General features: G+C 39.5%; 1 protein-coding gene across 1 annotated transcript in view; it reads right to left on the bottom strand.

Annotated features, from left to right (window-relative positions):
- DKK2 (dickkopf WNT signaling pathway inhibitor 2) overlaps positions 1–21743 on the bottom strand; it is a 42392-nt gene extending 20649 nt beyond the window's left edge. The window contains exons 1-2 of the mRNA XM_010004094.1: positions 21535–21743; positions 14088–14097 (exon numbers count right to left, since the gene is read on the bottom strand). Coding sequence (XP_010002396.1) covers positions 14088–14097; positions 21535–21743 — 219 coding nt within the window. The remainder of the gene's footprint in view (positions 1–14087; positions 14098–21534) is intronic.
- Positions 21744–26159: the final 4416 nt, after the last annotated feature.

Below are 26159 nucleotides of genomic sequence, written 5' to 3'. Positions count from 1 at the left end.
GACATTTGTTTTATCAGTCCCGTTCTTAACTTACCAAGTAGGAAGATGCTTAGAAATAATTCCATATAGCCAACAACTGTGTTTTTCAAAGTGTTCTCATGACGAACATAAGACAGAAACAACACCAGCTAACAGATCTACAGAAGCAACAAACATAGTCATGTTTTAAAATTTTACTCCAAAGCCGAGGAGTAGGACAAAGACAACACATCTGCTCAGCAATTTCACAAAACCAGACATGGAAAGCTGGCTGATATCCCTAACTACTGTTCTGTGTCAGATATGCTACGATAAACTCTTACACAGGGAAACAGTTAATGCAAGTTTGTTTTGTGGCATTGTAGTTTGGAAACAACAGGAATTAAAAGAAGATAAACTTATTTGCAGGGTCAGATTTTCTCTTTGTGAAAACTTTCAATCTCCCACTGATTTCCATAGGAATACGTCAAATTGTTAGATTCTACTGCACATTCCAGATTTCTTTCATAGCTATATGAGATCAATGTTACATTTATTACTGTGGTTATTTCTTTTGGGAGACCATGGTCAAACTGGTTCCTGCAAGTTGAAATCCTTTGACACTAGGCTAACTTCAATAGGCTTTGGGGCCATCTTCAGTCTCACCTGCATTAACTGTCCTCTAAAATAGGAGGCAGTGTGATGGGCTGTAATTCTACAGAAATCATATTCTGATTCAACAGAGCTCAGGAAATTTTTTTTACTGCTTCTGGTTTTTCTCAAAGTCATAATGCGAAAAGAATGCCTTGTTCTCCAACAAGTCCCATCCAAGTGTCTCTTCATTTGAAATGCTGTGGCTAAGACAGAAGAAAATTAAAAGGTGCCCATTGCTTTGAAGATACTACAGAAGCACTTTCACCTTACAGAAGCAAGACGAGCCCAGCCCACAAAACTGGGAGAGAAGGCAAAGGACAAACTATTCGGGCAAACAGGATGGAAAATACTGTATTTTTCTTCTTGGCATCGTGCTAACAATGAAGTTTTTCTCTTTGAACTTTCCAAGATGAAAAAGAGAACTTTTGTCACAGGTGTGTTTTGTGGGTTTTTTTTTAAACCTAAGAAACATTTATTCTATGCTACAAAAACTCTAAGACTTCATTAGTCTTTCCACCTGAAATCAGGTTACTGAAGCAAGTGATTATGTTAAATTGACCCATCAGATCCATCTAGAACCAGCTGGTTTCTGAATTTCCTTAATGCAGTTAGCATTTCCACCCATTTACCACTCCTGTTAACCTGAATCCAGCTAAGTAACTGAAATATTGTCTAGCGTGTGCATAACCAGCAAAATTCTTGACCAGAATTGTTATTACTGAGTGAACTAGTAAAAGTGCACAGCCTGATCCCAGGAAAGGTTTTGTCTCCAACTGATAAAATCATCCTCATCCTGTTTGTGCCCTGACCAAATTCACACACTGGAAAACAATACACATGAAAGCACTCAATGCCATTTTAAAAGAAACCTGATTCACAATAATTTTACTTTCACTCTAAACTTCAAATTTACCTTCAGAAGATACTTAGAAAAGTATATTTGCTGTGCTTAGAGCAGTGAATAAGACTGCATAATGAAATTTAGAATAATTAATAATTTCATTTTAGAGAGACCTAGAAGGTTTTTCAACCTAATAAGAATTGGAGGTTTTGTCTTTATCAAAATGCCTTGAGAAAATGTTCTTGTATGACATTTTTCCTCTTCCTGGTATTAGAGGTTGCAAAAGAAGTTCTAATAACACAGAGTACAGAGTAATAAAAAGCAAAAAACCCACAACATTCCGAACAACGTTCCTGCTTAATCCACATACCATAAATAGTCTTATATGCATATGTATAAACAAACAGATATAATAGTAAATCTTGTAATAGTATCTATATGCCTATGTGTGCATATAGAGAAGTCAGATATAACGTAAAAAAATAATATACAAATCCAAATTAGGATACACTGCTACAGAAAGAAAGCCAGAGCTGTTCTCCTTGCTACACCATCCCTAAAATTATGTCCTTGGCTAAAATTCTGAAAGGATTTTAAAGGTAGAAATGCTTTAGTTACCTTCTGAAAATCTTTTTTTCACAGCCTGACTGATCACTTGCTAAGTTGACTGCAGCACAAATGTGCCTTAGACTGGAGCACAAAGATTTTGGATTTAACAATTACTCACAGACTTAGAAGTATTGTTTTACTGTCAATTCAGAGCACTTGCACAGGTGGAACAAGATCAGTGCAACCCAGGGAGAATGAAGTTTTCCAAGTTATAATAGCTTAGAGTGATTTTTCTTTTCAGAAAAAGAACCTTGGATTTCAGATACACAAGGCTGCTTGAAAAGGCAGCAGAATTATAATTCTACATTTTAATCTGATAGCTGTCCATTAAGTCCCTACATTCCTTTCCTCCATGCTTGGATAACATACTACTACTACTATTACTGCTAAACTCAGGTCCATGGTAGAAGCAAATTCTTTTCCTTGTGAAAGAAGAATATAAAGGCAATAATGGTGAATTCATCCAAGGAACAGCCACATTAGAACTAAATATGAACAGGGAACTCAATGCTTGATTTTCCTGAAAGTCTCGTTTTGTGCTGTATTTTTCCTGCCTTCTGGACATAATGATTTTACCATCTTTCTTCAAAGAATGGAAAGCCTCATTTTCAAAGTGAAGTGTTGCCAGATCAATCTGTCCTGAATTGTATCATTCTGAACTAGCTGCAAGATGGTATGTATACATGAATTGAATTATATCTATTACATGAGGGATAGCATTCATGGTACTGTGATTTCAACAGTTCACTGATAAAAAAACCATTTACTTTTTTCTCAGATTGCACTTTTTTGACAGCAGAACATTAGTACCTTGTGGCAACACACTTTGTAGACAAATGGCATTGCCCTGCATTTGATGCAGTTGTTCACCCTTCTCAGTTTGTAAAATCTGGATCCAATTTTCAAATGAAAGATCACTTTGCTGAACATTTATTTTTCCTGTGGAATTACTTTACCAATGTTTAGTAAATAGGCTCTTTTCAACCTTGGGAGTTATTTATTTAGATTTTTATTCTCTTCAAAATGTTGGTGGAAAATGTTTGTCTGGTGGAGGGGCACCACATGCTTCTAATCTGAAGGGTGACTGACTTCTACTGCATAAAGCAATGAATCAGCAAGTACCAATACAGACAGAAGGTTAAATGATCATTAACTATCTAAATGAACTGGGAATTACAGCCCCAGTTTCAAAAGTCTGTCAGATTAATTGAGTTCTGGCCTAATTCAGTGTCCTGGGAACTTAGATGTCTCTACACTCAAGAGTTTACTAAACTGAACAATATCATATTGCAAAGAGATGGATGAGTGACCATGAAGGCTGAGAAGGATGGAAAATGAACACAGCAGTAACCTGCCAACTCAAGAGCAAATGCAGGTTCCCAAAGCAAATACTCTTCCTATCTGCAATAAACTGCAATATTTTTCTGCATAGAATCTGCACAAATTGTGAATACAGCACATTATTTTTACCAAAGGATTTAAAAGAAAAAAACAACGTTTTATTCCAAGAATTTTTATGGGAAAATAGAGCAGTCCCAGTCAAAACTTTCATAGTGTCCATTAGATTTTTTTCTGTTCCCTCTGAAGTACTAAAAGCAATAACCAAGTTTGATGTTTCTAGGAGTTCTGGAACCAGAATATTCAGTTAAAAAATGGAGTTCCAAAAGCCAAAAATATGTTAGGTATGCATCTCTTTAAAGCAAATATTTCTAAGGCAAGTTCAGAAAAACTACAGGTTAAAGGAATATTGATTTAAACAGTATCATTTTCAAGCCGTGTACTTCCTATTAAACTTTATGGTATTTAACACCATTCTGTATTACTTGCATCTGTGTCTTTTTTTCCCTGAAAATACTCCCCATTGTGTAAATGTTTAAGTTATCTCCCAAATGTTCTGAGCTCCTTAAATTATCATATAGTTTTTTTCAGAGAGAAGCATTTCCCCATAAAGGGGAAATTCAGATGGAATACAATGACACATTTTTGGAAGCTGTACCATAAAAATTTAGTATAACTGATGACGCAGCAGACCAAAATTAGGCTAAAAATGATGGGCTTCCACTCGTGATTATATCATGTGGTTCCCTCACACTTTTGAATTAGCAGCTCATCTATTGAACATAGCTTAGAGAATAAGTTTCACTGTGTTCGGTTTAATTTACACTCACATAGCAGTAGATCAGCTAGGGAAGGTAATCTCCACTCTTTCTTCAATACTTTGTGCATTTAGAATTGTTTGAATGGCTCAGTTCTTCCAGTTTAACTTCTGCTTATGCACCCTTTAACACTAATAATACAAGGCTTTGCAGGTAACGCATCGCTTTGAAGGCAATACAAAATATTTTAACTATGTAGGCAGTCTTGCTGAATCATAAGAGACTTAGACAAGCCTGGATAGATGTCTTTGGGAAAAGGAGAGGTGAGATTCTGCTCCAAATCCAGGGAATTTTAGTGCCTATTTTGTATTTAAAATTCTGCATCATAAGAACAACTTCTAAATCGTCGTTTTTTAGTTGGTTTGTTGGTTGTTTTTTTTAAGCTAGGAAATGTCACTGCAAAACCAAAAACACTCTCCAAAAAACCCAAATCTATATTGCTCTCACCAGTGCATTTCTATCAGTAACAGCCCTGTTTCAAGATGCAAGCAGCAGTTTTTATTACCATGTCATGCAGACCTCTGTTGGCTTGGGGGTCTGAGAGTGCCCAGGCTGGAAAGGCTGGGAACTTCTCCATTCATGAGCCCATCAATTTAGGGGAGATACATAGGTTTTTTATTATGTATCTAATACTAACTCTACTTTTTCCTTGAATGCATTTGTGCAATGTTGGTCTATGCACTCTCATTTATAAATATTTACCAACAATTCTTTGAAAGGCATCATATCACTGTCTTGAGAGAAGGACATGAGAGAAAACTATGGAGGTTTTGATTAATTTAATTAATTTGTTGAAGTGCTGAAATGAAAACCGACACAGACGAGAGTGGAGCTGTGACCCAGACTCTCACAAGATGCATTCAACAATGACTAAGCCCTAAGTACCTTTCAGCTGCAACCTCTAAGTAATCTGAAAGCCCACTTCAAAAAATCAGGCTACATACCTAAAACTGTAGAAGGAAACTGACAGTCCCATATTTGCCTGACAAAAAAATAACAACCAACCAAACAGGCACTTGTGGCCCCTGTAAATGCTGTATCACATGCCCATTAAAAATGCCATGCTGAAATAACCATTGTGCTATAGGCACAAAACCAGTATAATAAACAAATACATGCAATTAGTTGGGATTTTTATCCCCAGGAAAAATGATGTGAAAGTCAGAGATTTTAAAAAATAGTCAAGTTCAAGATAGCAAGTTCCTTTACTTTTCTCCTTTAAAGAAGGGAGCAGACTGGACATGGTCACATCTAGCAAAATCATGTACTGCATTAGACATAAATGTTATGAGACTCATCACATCAATGAACCAGTCACAAGATCTCACATTTTGCTCTCAAGTGTAGTGGAGAGGCATCGGCTCTGCCAGGCTCTTTACTGAGCCTGGATGCTTGGAATCCAGGTTTGAATATCAAAGTATTTTAAACAGATGTGCTAACCATGGCTCTTAACTGGTTGGAAGCTTGCAGCTGGAAGAGGAGATCAAAGGAGGGAGTTAAAATATTTTCATACTAACAATATTCATTAAATCAGAACTGGTAACTAAGGACTGCAGCTAGAAGGGGCAGCAGAAGGAACTCCAGGGTATTTTTAGACTGCAAATTCGCATTTTGCCTGATGTGAAGGGAGATCTGAGGAAAGACACACACCCAGCACTTGTAACACCATGACTTCTATTTAGGTTCCCTTAAATGCCTGGTCAAATAATTTGAAAGAGAAAGCAGGAGATTCTTGGCTTATCTTACTGTAATACTGAGTTGCTCTTTGTTCACAGCTGTTTGTATATATTGTATATATCTGTAGATGAATCTAATCAACCCTGTACTTCCCTGGTGTGAGAGTAATTTCCATCAAAACTGTATCAACTTTGGAATGTTAGACTTTTTGAAAAGATGTAAGATTGTTCTAACAGCAGAATTGATAGACATGATTTGCACTACTGAAGTGTTCTATTAATGCTCCACTGAAATACAGAGTATATTTAAAGGAGAAAAACTCACTTTTGTCTTTCAGAGTTACGTATTTTCATCAGCTTAGAACATACTCCACCAAGAGGCAGGAGGAAGTATTGACTGCTTTTGCTATGAGTTCACGAGGAAGCGACACTCTGCTGTAGGCTCCAACTGTGCTGGCCACGTTTGTCTACAGCAAACTGCCTTCAACGATAACTGTGCACACAGAAGGACTGAAAGGTATGAGCAGAAAAAAAAAGAAGGTGGATTCTAAAGGTAAATTTATGTCACTTCACTGAGTTATACAGAATTTACTGTATAAACTTACTCCAAAATCACAGGTTGTATTTATGAAGTTTCTATAAGGAATGAAGATACTCAGCCCTATGTATAATGGTATTTTGAGATTAAATAATTTACTCAGGAGATAAAAAAGCTTGAGGAAGTAACAAAGGAAAGCAAAAAGCTCCTCCCAAATACTGAAACCTTCAGTCTGAGTGATGAATTACTTGAAAATCTGAGCCTTTTTTTTAAAGTATTTGCTTCTGTAGCTGACCAAATGGTAGCAAAATTATTTTAAAAGTCTCTCCTGACTAGCACATACTACATACTTTGTAAATCTGTCCTAAGCCTCTTTGCCTATTTCTTCATTTTTCCATTTCCTTTTCATTATAGTTTTCCATTTGCTGCAGCAATCTCTTTGGAATATTTAAAATTTTGCCTAGAAGTCTCTCTGGATAACACTGAAGTTCATGCCAGTACTCACATTGAGATCAACAGGCATTGGAGAGGATATGAAAATCAGTGCCCACTGTCAGAGACCCAAATATTGAGTCCAGCAATGTATTTAAATATCGGCCTGACTAATATTTAGATAGGTATGTCCTAACTGAGGTGAACAAGACAATACAAATGCTTATGTTGAACAACATCTGCTTCAGTTTCCTAATAAATTGAGTTAACAATCTGGGTTGCTTCTGATACTGAATAAAATATAGATAGTAATTTATTATGTTGATAAAAATATTGAATTATGGATAAAATACATAAGTACCTACAAGTTGCTGTAACATAGATAAAAGCAATCACGCCAGTGTCCTTTTAGTTGCAAATACTCCAAAGAGTAAGAAAATAGACAAGTACAGATGGATTTCTCATTTCTCTCAGATATCTTCTTCCAGCTTCAGTGAACAGCAGCTTACAGACATCTGAAGCTGGGAAGTTTTACTACTGTTTAGTACCTGCCAGTGAAATCTCTCATCTCTGTCCCATCTACATTTGAGCAGTTCCACAGCATTGTGTGGCAATGAGCTATAAAATATGAAAAACTAGTTCCTGGCTGCCTGATAATTTCACACTGTCTACTCTGGGCTCTTCTTCTAGGACACATACTGAGTGATTGCTCCCCACTCACCTTTTCCTCATCCTTCATTATTTTATAGCTCTCTGTTGTCCTGTGAGCATCCCTTTTCCAAACTGGGGCACTGTGTCCTATTTAATTTCTCCTGTGTTAAAGCAGTTCTGCTGCTCTGGTAATCCCTGCTGTCCTCCTTTCCCATCTAATCCTGACTGCTTCTGTATCCTTTTAACAGTTATTTGGGATGAGCAGCACCACGACCTTAGAAGTAAGGCAAAAATGCCCTCTGATTATTTTTTTTTTCACTTCCTGGTATTCTGCTTGGCTTTGTATTTTTTTTTTTTCTCTTTCTCTACTGCTGCTTCAACATGAACTTATTAAGTGACTCTATTTTAGAAGTTATCGCTTTATGCACCCAACTGCCATCATACTATGCCATGTACATTGCTTTATACCTGTACAAAAGGAATTTTACCTATGGGGTTTATTTCTCAGATGCTCAGTATACTGAAATTTGCTGTAAATCTTTGTGGTCCATTTAAATTCTTACTGTTCTGAATACATTTCATTAAAAAGTTCTGTGACTCACCAATTCCCCATTTTCTAAGTTGAACAACATCAGCCTCTAAAATATTTGTGTGAAACTTTGCTTATAGCCTCCCCACATTGTCAAAGCTGGCCATTTAGTGCTGCTTATTTTTCCATGTCTACTGATCAGTTATTAGTTATTTTAATCAGTTATGAAAAGGGTTATCACTTGGTAATTCAGTTTCTTTGAAGTTTTTCTACTAAAGCAATAACTCCATTCACACAAGTGTTTGAAGAGCAGTGGTAAAATACTTGCCAGAAATTGATTTGTTTGATTTTGATCTGTCCTTAGCCTGCTTAGAAAGTGCTGTTTTGAAACATTAGCCTTATTATTTTTTGTTAAGGTTGAGTATTAAGAGAGCGAGTAGGCTGGAAGGAAGAGAGAAGCCTCAGCCTCGCACATGTTATCAGGACAGAAGAGCATTTGAGGTTTTGTGTTCTGGAAAATATTCAGGTGAAACATACTGTGAAAATAAACTTTAGAAAAAGCAAATGTTCACAAAATGGCTTCTAGTAGCTACTGGTTAAATTAATTTCCTGCCAATAGGGTCATTTAGGACAGAAGGAGATCAAAAGTAAAAGCAGTGTGACAGTTTACTAACAAGCGGTCAAAGTTTTCCCAGCACGCAAGCACAAAGAATTCCAGTGAAGTCAACAGCACCAAAGCTCCCCATCCTGGAACAAAACAGACACGTGTTGTATGACCGACAGTGCACGAACCCTGTTCATGGCTGCTCATGTGCTTATGATGTTTTAGCAGCATGGATCCCTCTGGCTGAAATTCAGCCCTGCTGAATGAGCTGCCCTTCAAGCACTTGAACTGGTACCTCACAGAAACTGGTCTGCCCTTTGGTCAACAGGTAAAAGAAAAACAAACAAACAAACCCAACAACGCCTCAGAAGTCCCAAACAGAAAGCCACACACACATAGTTTACAACTTGAGACCCAAATACTGACCAACAGCCTGAAGGAGCACTGGAAGTCAAAACAGGAACAGAGAGGAAATTAAATCCAGAAACTGGGTGTCAGTCTTCATTGTGCAATCTGTTTTCACAGAACCAGCTAAATCTCAATTAGTGAATTCCACTTCAGCTTTTGCTCCTACCACCACTGTATCCACAGTATCTGGGAAATGACTTAGACACAGCTCTGGAAAACAGCATGGGTCCGGTGCTTCCAAAAGGCCAAAAGTCAATACGTTCATGTGTCAGATACATGTGCCAGGGTAGCTGTCCCAGCTGCACAACACATGATGTGTCAACTGCTTTACATAGGGTGGGGTCAGGAAGAGGCTCGTGAAAGAGAAACGCTACAGCTCTGCTTGCAACATCTCTGCATGCTTGTCCATTTAAAATAAAATAAAAATTACACTGCTTTAAGAAAAGAGTTACCCTGAACAGAGATTGAAACATGTATGGAAGAGCCAGAAGAACTTCATTTGGTACACTAGATAAAGATCCATCACTAATCTTTCATATCATTATTTCATCATTGAGGGAACAGCATAAATTATTCTGATTGAACTTCTGTAATAATTATAACAAATTAATTTTGATGACCAAATTCAGACTATCTTAAATAGGTAATGAAAGACAAGAGAGCTCCTTCTCTCTGAGCACACTTTGCAGCAAGGGAGTCTCAGCCAAACAATTTCCTCTGAGCGGAATTTCTCTCCTGTGTGGAAAAGGCCACAATCCCACACCCTAAAGGCATGCAGAACATAATTCCCACTGGAAAAAAAAACAGGGAGTAAGATACATAAATACCTTTCAAGTTCATCCTATCTATAAAACGGGCTAATCTCCTGTGAAGAAACGTGTGGCACCTCTTGGACAAGACAGGCAACAAGACAGCACATTTTGTAGAGTACAGAGCTGAAGTGTGGCATTTCTGGGCAGCATGAACTTGTGTCTGTGGCCACATTTTTTTGGTGCATCTGCTGGGAAACAGTGCTGGAGGGAAGCAAATTACATCACTTCTTTGGGTACTAAATTGTCACCACCATTATAGAAGTTCCCTTCAGTGGACATGAAAGCTGTTCCTGAACAAGTGAAGATACAATCACGTGGCTGTTATAGAGGCTAACAGGTTTGTTTTCATTCTCCCCATCCTTGACTTTTCAGTTCTGACCCTTTAGCTGTAAGACAGATTTCATTCCCAACAAATTCAGGAGTGGCGATTGCACCCTCAACCTGGAACTCACACAGCACTGTCATATCTGTTTGTACAAGAAATGCACTTCCTTCTATTAATCTAAAACTTCAGAGTTAAGACAATGTTATCCTACTGTTCATCTGTCCATTCCTATTGGAGGGGGATTTTGAGGGTAACTCATTGAGATAAGAGCCTGGAAGTGGATACCCCATCAGTGCCGAATGGCATCTTGGCCAGCCAGACCCCTCTGTGGTACATGCTCGTTCAGAAAAAAACAAAGATTTTCACAGAGCTAATCCCTGTTACACAGACAATCTGCAGCCCATTTGCTATTTCTTTTTGGCTTTATTTTTATCGGGGCCTTAAAACATATTTTTCCTTAAAATGACAACATTCTTTTCTGCCCTCTTTGTTCATGGAGCTTTGTGCACTCATAAACAGTTTAGGAGTTCCCTTCACACCTGTGGTGCACATGTGTGGTTGTAGTAAAGCCTGTCTTATCTATCCTTCACTGATAACTTAAGAGGATAGTGTTTAAGAAGAGGCACCATCCTTGTGACTGTAATGAACAAAACCAAAACCAAATCCCAAACCTGCAGCAGTGACAAGTGAGGCCAGAATGTTGGGGGAAGGAGAGAACCTGACCCACAAAGCTCATTAGAAATCTGCTTTCCCACGGACTGAGGAGTATCTCTAGTTTTGCTCTCTGGTATTTAAACCCTCTATAACCAGAGTTCATTGAAGTGCACCAATAAGAGACACGGCATTTCAAATTAACATACTTAGTCTATCAGGCATCTCCATGCATGAAAGTCTTTAAATGTTTAACAATTTTTTATTATTTTTTTTTAATAAAGCTGTCCAAAATCCTTGTCAAACACTGGGCCAAAAATGTGCTTCCCCATTTGGCAATTTGGGAAAGCAAGTGGAGAAAAGCGAAACATGAAACTTTGACTCTCAAGCTCATTCTTTCAAGCACCCGATAACTATCCCCCTTCAGCACTCCAACCAGCTGTTTCTTCTACAATTCCAGTGAAATACAAAGATAAAAAAGCTCTTGAGCTTTCAATAATAAGAATAAAAATAATTAATTAAAATTTATTATTTATCTCTATCTACCACGATTGTGTAGATAATACTTAAACCAAGATTTTCATATGCATATTGGCAAACATATAGGCTAAGAAGCCTGAGCTCCTATCTCTGAAATCCTTAAAAAATTGTGCACTCTCTAGCACATTTTATACATTTGTGCAATACCAAAACATAGAACCTCCTATTTCCGATATAACAAAAGATGCATTTTCTTTCCCCTTCAAATTGCTTCTGTAGAGAGAAGGGATATTGTCTTCCTCATCCTCCCTGCTGACCCCAAAGTCGGAGTAGAGAGACTGAGGGGAAGGCAAACAGACCTGCAACTCCTTTCCAGCTGGCAAACCCTGCCCAAAGATACAAGGAAGCAGCCTGTACCGTCGCAAGATTTTGCTCCATCCTTCCTTGACCTCCCTGGACTCCGTGTTGCTTATTTGGAAAATCACACTAAAAATGCTTCCCAATTAGCATAATCTGAGCTATGCTAAAGCTATGCTGCTACTCAAAAACAATTTGCTCAGAAAATGCCCCCCTGGAGACTTGTTTACACAGATCAGCATGCATTAGGCTGGCGTGCCATGACTTCTCTGCTCCACTGCCTTGTGCTGATTATCCTCTGCTCTTGCTGACTTTGCTGGCTGGGCCCTGGCCCCAGAGCCAATGTCTCAGTGGAAGAAAAACCCTAAGTTGACCTAACCACAAGACAGTTTGGGATCAGCAAGACTTTCCCAGCCTCTTTTAGCTTAAGCACTGGTACGAAGTCTGAGATAAATTTCCCTCCACAGAGAGAACCTTAATCTTCTGGTTAAACGCCACCACACAGTACAATTTAATACTTAATAAATTGTCACAAAGCTAGAATACAAGTATTCACTTGGTCACTTATCCTTTTAGCAATAAAAAACAACTGGGACTGAAGTTCAGTTGCAATTTGTTGCAGCTGCTGTGGCAAGGACCCTCTCCAAAAGTAATTTCCAGAGGATTCTTCTTGTTAAAAAGCCATTTCCTTGGCGAGGAGTGGGATGTCTGGAAGATAGCAGTGGGGACAAAACGAAGCACAGAAGTTTACAAGCATTCCTGAAGAGCATTTTAAAAGCCTTGTATTTATTCAAATAATTATAAAAACATTTGATGCAGCTAAGTAGTCTAGCCCCTCCACCAAAGTATGAAGTAGACTTCTAAGTATAACTTTTGATAGGCAGTTTTCCTCATTACCCCTAAGATGACACACGAGGCAGCATCAATGCTTGGCTCTACCCTGGAGAAGGTATGGAGAGAGGATGACAGCCTCCTTGTGGTCTTTCCATGGTTCCCAGGATATTCATTCTTCAGTTCTGACCTACACACACTCTCTGTTCCCACCACAGGAGATGGTTATGAGTAATTTAAATGATTTATTATTATTAATGACAACAATAATAATATACATTGCAAATTTAGCTTTTTTGGGAGTAACAAGAACTGAGAGGGTCAGGAAGAATGACTGTCAGGCTTGATAGGCAACCCCATGGTATTCAGCTCACACATTATGGCAAGTAATTGGTTATGTGGGTCAGTGGCATCATTACTATGACCTCAGTGGATGACAAATTGAAATTTAAAAATGACAGCTCTGGTACACCTTTCAGACTATGCTGATATATGAAACTGCTGAGATCTCGTGGCTTCACTATCCCAGGGAGTTAATTAGATGATAATGCCACAGAAAGAAAAAAAAATGCTATTTATCTCTGTAAACACTCATTAATTTATCATAAGTTAGCACACCAGCTATGGCACCTTCTCTAGCCTGCCAAATGGTCCCTCTCTTCCCTGGTGCAAAGGATGGTAGCCAGCTTCTTCCCTTCTGCTTCTTCCATTATTATGCCCTGATGTAACTCACCATATGGTCTCTATGTGAAAGTTATATATTAACTATTTAATCACAATTCGTAACTCATTCTTTGGTAAGAAATGCCATTGTCCTTTCTCCCTCTAAAGAGGAAATGGCAATTTGACATCTCCTCTCCCCTTCCCTGCCTCCTGAATAATGACAAGGAAGAAAGAAAGTCTGCACCCAGTATTCCTCCCAAAAAAGAGAGGAAGTATTAGACTCACAGCACAGTCTCATTGTCCTGCACACCCTATTGACCCTCAATACAGAGAGGCATACTAACTTTTCTTTTTTAAGATATAAAGCAGGATCTTGAGGGTCCTAAGGGAATTTATGATGAACTGGATGGGAGGCAGGCTCTGCTCTCTCATTCTCAAGCCAAAAGAGACAAAACAGGGGCATATGGCAAGTTTTGCAGTCTGTGCTAACTCTGCCAGATAACACCACCAGAAGCTTCACTTGGCCATTTTTTATTCAGCTGCTACTGAAGGCACACTGCAAAGACAAACTATCTGCCAAGCCCAAGGCTCTCTATCACCATCTCCTGCCTGCAGTTATGTCATATTGGACAGAGGTTTTTCTCCTTTTAAACCTGTGCTCTATAAAACCTCAACCTGAATAGAGGCCATATAAGCCAAAGCACCTCTGTGTTACATTCCATGTGATCACACCCATGATAAGAAAATCAGGGCAAGCATTAGGGCAGACCAGTAAAGCTAGCAGTAAAGAGTGGGTGGTAGGTTGAGTCTTCCTTAGAGCTTGCAGCATTGACAAGCCCAAAGTCTACTTTCAGTAGATTTCAGGAAACAACCTAAGCTATTTGACATGGGACTCAAGCCCCAGCTAAACACAGGACCTACACTTCTATGGCTTCTAATTTTTACATGAAGCAATATGATTAAATACAAGATGGTAGCATATCTGTCACTAGCTTTTTTTGACACAGCCTAAATCTTTCTGAAACTTCTGAAAATTAATTTAAGTTCTCCCCAACTAGATTAGTTAGGCTCAGTGATTTGCATGTCTGTTAGTGGTTTTACATACAGTTCTTTCCCTTGCTTCTAGACACTTCGTTTTACAGCAAAATGTCCAGCTTTAGGATCTTTGCAGGCTCTCAAGAAGAGGTGTACCCTTTTCTGTAGGAACATCTAGCAAAAGAAAACAATTCTGGAAACTGTCCTGCTCTGTGAAAAAAAGGAAACCTAAAGGAGGTTTTCTTCCATCAGATGCATTACTTTCCCTGATGCTGTTCTAGTTAAGCATGAGATTCCAAGAATAAAAGTTTCCTGCTGCAACATAAACACGTTCTGTTTGCAATTTCTTTTAAAAGATCTCTCTGCTTTTAGGCATTTCAGACTTGCAGGGAAGAGATCACTCTGACATCAAGTGACTGCTTCACTCGACAGAGGCTGCCAAAACACATAGAACTGAACCCTGTCCTCTCATTCACTGGACCAATGAATATGCTCTTAAAAGCACGCACAGCCTGGTTCACACTTACATGATGCACAGAGAATGAGGCAGAGGGCTTGTAGAGTGAAGCAACACCTCATTCCCGAGCATGTGCAGAACAGTCCACCTTCACTTACTGCTAAAAATGCTAAACCAGTGCCATTTGCACTACATATGTGCAACATTCATGTCTCCAAGATTCATTACTGTGCATATGAAAATTCAATAGTATCAAAGTTTAGCTTTAAGAAAGTCCCTAGGGGCTGAACCCTGTGCTTATGTGCTCTGAGTGAGGAAAAAAAAAATAAATCAACAATTCTTAAACTTCTTTTTCTTTTTTATAGTGTTGACCCAGTCTTTCTTCTAGTAAGAACAAAATAGCTGCTAAATGAGTGAACTCCACAATCCCACTCTGTGCTTATAGGCATTCATTTTCAAAAGTCAGGTTCTGTTCGTGTGAACACAAATGTATAAATCATAGATGGATTTAGGGCCAATCCCAAGAAAACTGTAACTAAGATGAACAAAATATCATTTTATTTGAAAACTGATGTGCTTTAATCATTTAGTATGACCATGTCATATGTCATATATGTCATATGTCCATCTCTCTCAAACGCTACTTTCTGTAGCTTATTCTAGGCAAAGGATTCTGCAATGAGCTTGCAAGTATTGCAAATTCACCTATTTTTGCATTTCATTGCAATTTGCAACTTGCTTTGTATCCAAGAAATTTTCTATTAAAATAAATCTGCCTTCAATGAAAAAGGGAAAAATTATACTTAAGAAAAGTGATGGGCTGGGGACACAGTCATTGCACATCCTATACTTGATTAAAAAAGAAGAGGTGAATGATCATATTCTCTAATGAAAATAAAGACTTTTTCAGGCAAAATTAGTTTTATAAAGTAACAAAACAAACCTTCTGATCTTCGTGGCTTTTGTATGGGCCTTTCACATCCACGGATATGAAGCTCATAGAAGCTGGTTTCAACCTAAAGATACCAGCAACATGGCCTAGAGCATAGCACTGAAAGAAAAGGATTTCAAAAGAATTATCCTCTCTTGTTTGTTGTTTTTTTCTGGGTTTTGGGTTTTTTTGGTTGTTTGGTTGTTTTTTTTTTAATATCTAAATACACTTGGAGTTTTATCGATGCAGGAAAAACAGAGTGGCAGCTTCTGATTTTCTTCCCCATTTCTGTCATCTCATACAGCATTCAGTTCCTCAAATCTATGATAAATGTCTAACAACTGCAGTGCTGACACCAGCACGAAGCTCCCCAGCACTACAGCAGGACATGGTGACAAGCCATGTCCCAACAACAGGCCAAGTGGGGGCTGCCAGCTTCAAGTCTGGCTCATTGCACCATGACTCTCATCAGCCATAGCCAGTTGGCAGGGACTTCTGCAAGCCCAAGCAGGAAAGGAAGGTCCCTGCTTTGAGGGTGTTCTCCAAGTTAACATTTTTACATATATATATAAAATTTGTTTGGATATAATTTTTTAAAATCTCAGGTACAAAAAATCTGAAGAAGAAAGCAATGCTCAAAAAACAAACAGAAGCAGGAGCTCCATGGGGCTCCTCCTCTGCAGCGTTAAATTCCTCCTAAACAACGTTTCCAGGGTGAGGCATTTGTTAGTACAACTATAAAAGGACCAAAGGCTCAACTGACAAACCATGAGATAGTAAGTGCTTGCAAGATACATCCGGTGTTGAGATAATTAAAATCAAAATTAAACTTGTGCTGTATTTGCATCTGCAAAGCATCAGTTAATCAAACATAATGAGTTAATCAGACTCATTTTTTCCGAGGGCAAAATGTAATCATGCTTCATCATCTTTTGTGCTGTCTTTAGCCTCTGACAGACTTTCCAGACAGAAACTATGCCTTCCCAAGTATTTGCACACCCGATAGAACATCAGAATCCTGAAAGTTTTCTAGGCAACACTGATAAGTATTCTTGCAACATTAATAGGAAATAGTCGTAGTAAAGCCACTTCGTAGGAGTTTTTGCTGTATGTTAATAAATAATAACAACAAATTGAAGGGGGCACCAAGCATGACCCAAGAAGGAGATAATACTCTGTGTCCCATGTTTGCAATCAAGACACAAGCCAGCTGACTATTTAGCAAGACTGCTGCCAGGAAACCAGTATGTCTCCCAGATTCCTAACAGCAAGAGCAAAGAATACATTCTCTGGTAACCTCTGCAGATTTAGCAATTCTGTATTTTCTCATTTAAAAAAAGCAACAAAAAAAACCCCCAAAAAAACCAAACAAACAAAAACACAGAACAGCTATAACTGGATGTAATTTATAGGTATTGTAATTAATTTATTTTTAATCCCATGGAGAAATCATTTACCCTCTCTTGGTTGCTAGCTATTCAAGATATTGTGGTTACATTTTTGGTGTTTTGGTACATTTTATTGTAACATTCTCAGGGCGCTGCAGTCAATTACTACATCTCATGCTGTTTTACTTGCTACAAAGCATGATCCATGCATTTTCTAGCAAGTCCTTGTGGGTAACTATGTCCTGTTCAAGAAACACGTGTACATCCATGTGCTGATAGGTGTAAGATCAGTGCCAACTTAGTAATTTGGATTAATGGCTTTTTGGTTTGGCTTCTAGTTCTCAGTCTCTTAGCTCAAGCTGTCATAGAGTTTTTTAAAAAATACATTTTTTAAATTAAACCGAGTACAATTGGAACAAAAATATTTAGCAGATACTGGTCTAAAGTGCCTCTGAAGTGCTAAAATTCATCCCAGCTTTTCACTGAGTCCTCTCTCCCTTTTCCAGACCTCATTATGTCCTATCCAACTTGACAGTTGTGCTGGTCCCCTCTCTCGGCCTACCCCAGTTCTTCCCTTTGTTGCTGCTGCGCTTGTTGCGCATATCGGTGAGTAGGAGGGATAGTCCCAGTGGGAAGCACAAACCCAACCAGCTACACAGCAACAAAGGGAACAAGAGGCACAACTTGCTGGGGAAAAGAGCTTAAAGAATGGCTCTTGGCCAGGACTTGGAAAGGGCAAAGATAACAGCACCCTGTAAAGAAGGAAAACTCCTGGAAATAAAGTTTGGTAGCTTCAGTCTACAAGAGTATGAAAGGCAGTTGGGTGCGAAGGGGCGCAGCACTGATGGAGGGGACAAGCCTCAGAGGACAGAGGGACTATAGCCCAGAGGCAGGAAATAAAAAAGATAGCAGAGGGAATTAAAGAGAGTACAGAGTCATCATCCAGGAATCTATGGAACAGCTATGCCATTCAGTCACAGGATTTTCCCTTTCAAGTTGCATCTCTACAGTTGAAGCTAGTGTGTTCTCACAGGATAGCTCAACTGAACACAGCGGAAGCTCTATCTAACGTGCAGAAAAATTAATCAACCACCATTGCTAATCTAGTCTTTTTTTATTTATGACTCTGGTCAGTCTATAGTATTTATTCAGAGAGATGACATATCCAGAACAATGTCCCAGAGAGACTAGTGCTGACATGTTGGCTGTTACTACAAGTCATTTCTCTAAATCAAGTTTTGAAATGAAGTTGAGGGCAGACAGGATATAGTGATGACCCCCCCAAAAGTAATGTGGTCTAATATGCACTGCATGGTCCTATTTCTGAGCATATTTTTCCCTTGTGCAAATGTTGCTTTCGATTCTCTGTGAAGCTGGGAAGACATTAACAGTTTGCAGAAAGGGGAAAACAGGAGTGAGAGTGAAGAACAGTGAAGACAGTGAAATCTCTCCGATTTAGCACGTCAGTGCTTCACATTCTCTGCTGATCCAAGGCAGTAAAGGGAATAAGAACTGAAAATAAATAATATTCCTCAGAAAGACATGAAAATGTAAGTCTTACTAAAATCCACATTTGCCCTGCCACACTCTGTCCAGCAAGTGGGATCAGCTTTACTCATGTGAGTATTTTCATTAATTTGAACTGGAACTTTGCCTCGCAAAGAAGTGCTGGATCTTCCCTTTCTGGGCAGAAGCCCTGTAACTACCAGCTGAAATGTATCAACACTCCAGATAAGCCATGAACTACTGTATCCGTTGATTTACTGCTGATTAGAGACTCCCAAGTTACTCCTAGTCCTGAGAATTAACATAATTGAAAATGTTACATTAACATATTAAAGAAGCAATCTGAGAGTGCATTAGTCTACCAAGGTGAATAAGAAAATAGGTTGTTGGCTGATGGTCCTTTCATCAGTTTTGGTGAGAGATCTCTGATTTCCACTATATGTAATTGCAGAGTTTAATGCACAGCTCGGAGCTGTCACAACTGCAACAGCAAAGTTCTACTAGTTTTCCTTTAAGTTGCGTATCATTAGTCCTTATTAAAACTATTACCTAATTATAAACAAGATATAAAAGGTACTGCTACTTCTGACATTATAAATTCCACTAACAGATTGTTTTAGAAGGAAAAGCACAGGCCTATTCTTCTAGCAAACGGCATGCAAAACTTTAGCACAAAGTCCCATAATCTAAACAAACCAAGTACTAAGAGAGTGCTTTAAAAAAATTATGAAAATGTTATGTCTTACCTGCTTGAGATCTGTGACACCACTGTTAAAAAACACAGTGGCTTTACCAACCCTGCAACTGGAAGTATCGCCAAACATAAAGCATTATCACAAAAGTAACTTATTTTTTTCTTCTTTTTTTTTTTTTTGGTTTTTTTTTTTGTGTGTGTGGGGTTTGTTGGGTTTTTTTCCCTTTTCTTCTTTCTACTGCAGTTCTGCATTAATTGTGTTACTCCAGGCAGATGGTAGAAAGTAACATCTACAATTATTGATAGCAAATCTAGGTAATTTTTGTGGACTACATCTGTGTGAGACCACGCAAGAGCTGGGGACAGAGACCCAGAGAAAGAAAGTGAAATCAACACTGACAGCCCTTGACGGGAGGTCAGGCTTTGCTCCTTGGGAGTCAGAGTCACTGATTCTCCAGGAGCCTTTGCTTGTGATACAAACAGGACAACTTATCATGCATGCAACCTCTTCTACACTTACAAAGTTGTGTCTGACTTGAAATATATCTTGTGAGTTCCTGCTGGTAACTAGAAATTCCCAGCAAGTGCCTGAGATTGGCAAGCAAGGGGGCAAATCTTGCATATGCAACCAGTAAGCAACACATCTTGTTTTTCAGGAACTAGGTGAATTATAATTAATCATTCTCAACATTGTGCTGAATAGACATCCAAGTGGGAATTGGGAAAGGTGGCAAGACTTCCCCAAAAGGCAAAAGTTTATATATCGTGTTCGGGGCTATACAGCATGGCCCCACAAGTACCTACACTGAAACTTATGAAACTCAGATAACGCTCAGTAGGAAAACAAGTCCCATATACTGACTTTTTTGTGAATGCACCAAAGAAAACATATAAGAAAACGTATCATGCTCCTGTATTTCCTCAAGGTGATTTAATATAGTAATTATTACAATGTGCACTTGGAAAGAGCACAGTACTTTAGTAATATGAAACTTCAGCACAGCATCTGTTACTAAACTCTGCTCAGAGGTAAGGAGAGGCGACCAAATCCTGGGTAAATTATAAAACAATTGAGTGGCTAAGGAAAGAAAGCTCAGAGGAGCGTAAAAACAAATTTCTCACACGCAAACCCCAAAACAACCCCACTGTTATTATGTCTGCACACAAACCCAAATGATAATGTTCAATTATTAAGAAGATGATGTGAAACACTTTAGGAAATTCAGTGGATTCCTTGAATTTGCAAATTGTCCGCTGCTTTAAGGAAAATGTAAGCAAGATCCAGACCCTTCAGGCATTGAGTATTTTAGCTGAATTTTAGCAGCTCCCTTGCTGCTACACTGTTTGTTGCTTATGAAAAGCAGCTGTATTTGAAGGTACTAATAACACCTGATAGTATAAAATCTGTATTTTCTGAAGAAGCCTACCTCCTTCAACAGCAGAATGAGCAACATTCATACCATCCAAGTTGAGACTTGACAGGGAAGTATAGGACTTATGGCTTAAAATGCTACTTTATAGTTTACCACAAAGATAGTTGAAAGAAGATTATTTTCTATCAGACTTCCAAGTATCCAAGCAGGATAGAAAAGACAGAAGACTGCATAAGCAAATCAGGGTCTTTTTTCATAAAGCTTATGTAACCTTTTCTTTCTTCCTCATACCCAAACTTCATATTCATGGCTGTTACTCCCTGCTTAACTCAACTGGACATAACAAAACAAAACTTCCACAACCACTGAAGCATATTTTGAAGAAGAAAGCTAGAATTCATTTTCTTTCATACTAAGCAAATCTATGTGCCTTAAACTATACTATTGTGGCAGCATTCTTTTTTATCCTCACCATGGAGAAAGATACCAGAGATCAACTTGCTAGGCATGATTTTTAAAACCAAGTTTGTTTCAGCACTTTAAAAACAGTTTTTATTTCATACTCAATTTTTCCTCACCTGTTCAAATTCCATTTAGTGTCTGAGAAAAAGCAAGAAATTTGCTTTACATCTAGCAGCCCTTTGAACAAGTCAAACAAAGAAACACTGAAGATTATATTTTTTAGATTACTTTTCTTTCATCAGTTACAAAACCTACAGAGAAAAATGAAACATTTAAAACCTTTCAACTGCCCGCTTGCACAGTTCTTAACACCAATTAGGAGATTAGACTATCCCAGACAACCCCTATCAAGTAAATTAATTCATTTAGCACAGAAAAGCTTTGCAAACAGTGTGAGAGGAGGGCTAGCAATTGTTTGCATATAGCACGGAGACAAACACTCGAGCAATGAAGCGATGTCCTACCTCTCCTTGACGGTGATAGAGCTTGGGAGGTTTTCCCATCTGCTCTAACATTTTGCCCTTCTTACTGCTAGCAAGCGTCAGTCCCTGGTGGATGCCTGCAGATCTGTTGGTTGTCTGAGTTGGAGCCTCCCCCATCAGGGTGGACTTGATGGAGTTCACCTTCGAGCTGGAGCTGTCTAGCTGGGAGCTCTCCACGATCAGGACCGCGGCTAGTAAGAGGAGACAGCAGGAGCACTTATTCCACATCAGCACGATCATCTCCCCTCCCCCCAGAAGGATTAGCCCGAGCCTGGGAGACAAAGCTGCCCTGGTGTGGTTGGGTTGGGTTTGGTCATTTTTAAGCCTTCTGAGCTTCCTTCTTCCCAAGAGACAGGGCTTGCGTTTTGCATCTTGGATTTTATGCTCCTGTGCTTGCAGCAGGGAGGAGTGGCTGGGGGGGGGGTTTTTTCTTTTTTTTTTTTTTTTTTTTTTTTTTCTTTTTTTTTTCTTTTTTTTTTTTTTTTTAAGGCAAAGAAAACAAAAGAGAAAAAAAGTTTTAAATATCTCCTAAAGTTGTTAACAAAGCACCATGGATTTCAATGCCACACATTCAAGGAACTGCTGTTCTGAAAGACACAGGAAAAAATGCTTTAAAAAAAAAAAGAATCCGTTAGGAAAAACCCGTGTCAAGTCTATAGGCACTGAGCAACTATCGGGTCTGTAAAGTGATGGCTTTTTCCTCCAAGTCCTCGAGAAGTCCAGTCAATTCTTTAGTAACTGAGAGCGACAAGCTATGAGGCAACTGCACCCAGGGCAGCTCCCACCAGTGCAGTCACCAGCACGTTTGCTTGAGCTTCAGAGACACAGTGAGAGAGATACTTCCCCCCACTCCTCCTCTCTTGCTGCACAAGCCAGCAGAGAGGAAACTCAAACCAGATCCAATCCAAGCAGCACCGGCAAAAGCTGGGCTTAGTTTTCTCTCACTCTCTCTCTCTCCCCCCCTCTCTACTTTTTATTCCCCTCCTCCTTTTTCTGCCTTTTGCCTCTGCAGCCAGCAGGAGTGAAAGCGCCCGGTCTCCTCCTCCTCCTCCTCCTCCTCCTCCAGCCCTGTTGGTGCGGGGCGAGGGGCAGCGGCGACGGGGCGGGCAGGGTCGGGGGAGCCTGAGCTGGGCCCTACCGGGCCGGCTTGCCCTCCCCATCGGGGGGCTGGGGGGGGCGTCCCATTTTTTTAGCGCGTGTCCCGTCCCAGCCCCGCGGAGGGACAAGCGACCCTCGCCCCTTCCAGCGGCCACTCTCTCTGTCCGGCCGGGACACTCTCCCTCCGCACGGTCCCCTCGCCGCTGGAGGCCAAGCCTGTCCGAAGGAGTGGGAGGGCGGCCGGCGACTTTCCCGCACCGCAGCGCACTGCCGAACAGGCTTTTGACATGTTATGCTTGTGTCGAGATGCTCCAGACCCGCGAAATGCTCAGAAGTGCAAATCACGCTAGTCCCGCAGAGCTGTGAGAGCACAGGACTGGCATGTGAGTCCTGCCACATCATGTGCGAGTCTGTTAAGTCCCTGCCTGGTTCAAGAGCATGTCTAACCGCTAATGGTTCACTGCACTACTCCTAGATATGGCACTTCTCAGCGCCACAGTGCCACCAGCAACCCACGATATTTATTTTTTATTCATCTTCTCCACTTCCTTGGAACGAACACACATGCAATAGTTGTAACCCCAGCTTTTAACTTCTCCCTGTTACCTCCCAAAGATTTTGTGCAGCTACAAGCCTCTGGACATGTGCAAGTGAGGTGGAGGGAACAAAAGTTGGTAAGAGGAGCAGACCTCTTCCTATTCCACATGTTCATGTACACACACTGCCATATCTGGGAATGGTACAGACATTTTTCATGGTTTCCCCTTTTCCTGGGGCATCACTCCTTTAAGCTATCAAACCCTTTCATTTACTCTACCTCTTCACAGAGCAGAAGGGGTGAAGAAATGCACACCTGAAATTTAATTTCTTCTAAATTAACAGTTGTGAAAAAAAAAGAAGTTGCTACTTCAAGAAATACCAAAGAGGAGCTGAGCACCCTTGGCCCTTGATGCTCCTGCTCCCTCCCAGTGAGCAGAAGCCCTCCTGGGGCCTCAGGAGCTCTCTGCAGGAATACTCCATTTCAACTCAACACCTTGAGTAGCATTTTTAAAAAGTCTGTCTTTCAACATGTGACTGATAGCTGTGTGTCCTAATGTTAGGGCTTGTATTCTAATAGAAGAATCTTGTAATGAGTAGATTTTTTTCCACAGCACAAACCTTGAGAGTACTTAATTCCATCTCACAGGGTAGATTTTTAAAAACTTGTATATCTTTCTTATCTAATGATCTCTCAATTTAGGGAATAATTATGATTTTGTTTTGGCTTTTAAGTAACAACTGAAATGATATATCCTCTCCCCAATACTGGATTTTAAGATGTCCTACAGAGAGCATGGCATTTTGCTCTGACTTGGCCTTCAGATGAGCTCATGTTCAGTCGTTTTGAAGTTGGGAGAAGTTTTATTAGCACTTGATTTCAGAAAATTATGTTAAGGGGGAAAAAAACAACACAACAAAAAACCCAACATTTGCCTTCTTCATGTTTCCTTTTCCCATCTTTATACAGCCTTAGATAAATAAAAATTCTGCTTCTGACTTCATGCCTGCTAATTCCTGAAGACATTTTTGAGGGAATGTTTCTAAAGAACCATAAAGCAATCTGCCATTTCACAAGAAACTGAAAAAAGCCAATCCCTTTTTATTGTATTTGACATCCAGCTCTCCTGGTGTTCCAGCCGTCCCAAATCCAAAAGCAATCAGCAATCAGGGTCACAGGAAAAGCTCTAACAGATAATTTCCTAGAAAGTGGGCAGCGAGCCATATAAGCACCACACACACACACACACACACAATGGGTGAAATCAGAGCCATGGAGAAACCCACAATCCACCAAGACATAAATACACATTGCATGACCCACGGGTGTGGGCAAACAGAACAGGGCTGATGTTCACCCCCTCCTCTTCACATAGGATTGAGCTGAGATGGAGAAATACTAACTGGTAACAGCTCCCTGATTTCTAATAACAAGTTAATCCTGCATTTTATCTTCCTATTACCACAGATTGCCCTAGTCACATTTAGCTTTCTTGCTGGGGATAAAACTGCAGAGAACACTTAAGTCACAATTCACATTCCTGTTCCTGGTGTTCTCCATATATACTACCACAGAGCCTTAGCCCTGATCTGTTCTGCTCTGCTCTATGGAATAGCACCAAATTTGTAAAAATATCAAGTCAGGAGGTTTTGGAAGATGACCACAAATACAGGACAAGCAAGATGTCATTTTCTCACTCCTAAGAGATTTGATAACATTATAGGTGGTGGGTCTAGGCTATTGATCAAAACATAATGGTAGGGTGTTTTAATTCACAAGTCAAACAGCCCCCTTCTGCAAAAAGCTTGATACAACTAAGAATTTCTGGTATATTCAGGTGGGCTCTGAATCTATTAAATGATTTGTTTGTTACCTTTGGTGACAGCAATACCAACCTCCCTCAAGCTCTCTCAAGAAATACCTCCACCCCACTCATATTTTTCTTCACTGAGATCTGTAAGGTGGTGTATTGTGCTAGTATTCAGCTGTGACAGATACGCTTTAAAAAAACAAACAAAACAAACAAACAAAAACCCACACAAAAAAAACCAAACAACACAAAAAATATCCACCTGGGTTTCTCTTACACAGGCAGGAACATAAATTTGTAAGTCATCGGTGGAGTATTCTCCACCAGAGTTGCATTCAATATGGGAGGATTACAAAGAGAACAAAATAAACTGATGAGACATGCAAAGAGAATCCATGACAATAAAAAACATAATATGATGACTTAATGCGAATATCATTCTACTCTTCTTGAAATAAATGGACATGTGTGGTATTAATGAGGCCCACAGCACCTAAAGGACCAGACTGTAAGCAGACCCTGTCTAAATCGATTAATACTGCATTCGTAGATGCAGATTTAAAGTTACTACTTAAATTAATAAGTCTAAAAAACAAGCCACATTCCAAGTTTTTTCGTGTAAATAACAAAGTCATCATATATTCATAACCTCTAGAAATTTGAAGGAAAGTAGGGAGGAATGCTTAAAGCTTTTCAGATATTTAATAACAGGTGCCCAAACTTATTTTTTCAAATCAGTCTGGATTCAGGTAAGCATAAAGTTCATCAGTCAGCTGGATTCAACTAAGTTGCCAGTCAGTATTTTAAATTTAGTGGAAGTGGGGGTCTTTCCAACAGGGCAAGACCTATCTTGTAACTCAGTGCTCTGAAGGGAAGATAGTTTGCAGCATGTGTGAAGAAATGGAAACAGGTTTTGTTTTGCTTTCCTCACAAACGGTTCCTTCCAGTGGCAGCACCAACCCATTTCACTGCAGGGCAACTGGTACCATACCAACATGCTGTTCAAGACCAAAGAAATCAGAAGTAGATGGACAGAACACTAAGCCTGCATTGAGGAGGAGTTTGGTGGGTTTTTTTCTTAACAAAAGCATGATATGTTGATATACTTGTAGAGAAACAAACTATTTGCTATTTGGGTTTTTTTTTCCCCACTTCTAACTAGCATTCAACCCATGCCTTGTGTACTTCAAACTGGTCAAATACAGGCTCC

The sequence above is a fragment of the Chaetura pelagica genome, unplaced genomic scaffold (assembly GCF_000747805.2).
Source record: "Chaetura pelagica isolate M959 unplaced genomic scaffold, ChaPel_1.0 scaffold88, whole genome shotgun sequence".
In the NCBI taxonomy this organism is placed as follows: Eukaryota; Metazoa; Chordata; class Aves; order Apodiformes; family Apodidae; genus Chaetura; species Chaetura pelagica.
This window is presented reverse-complemented; position numbering and strand designations above follow the sequence as displayed.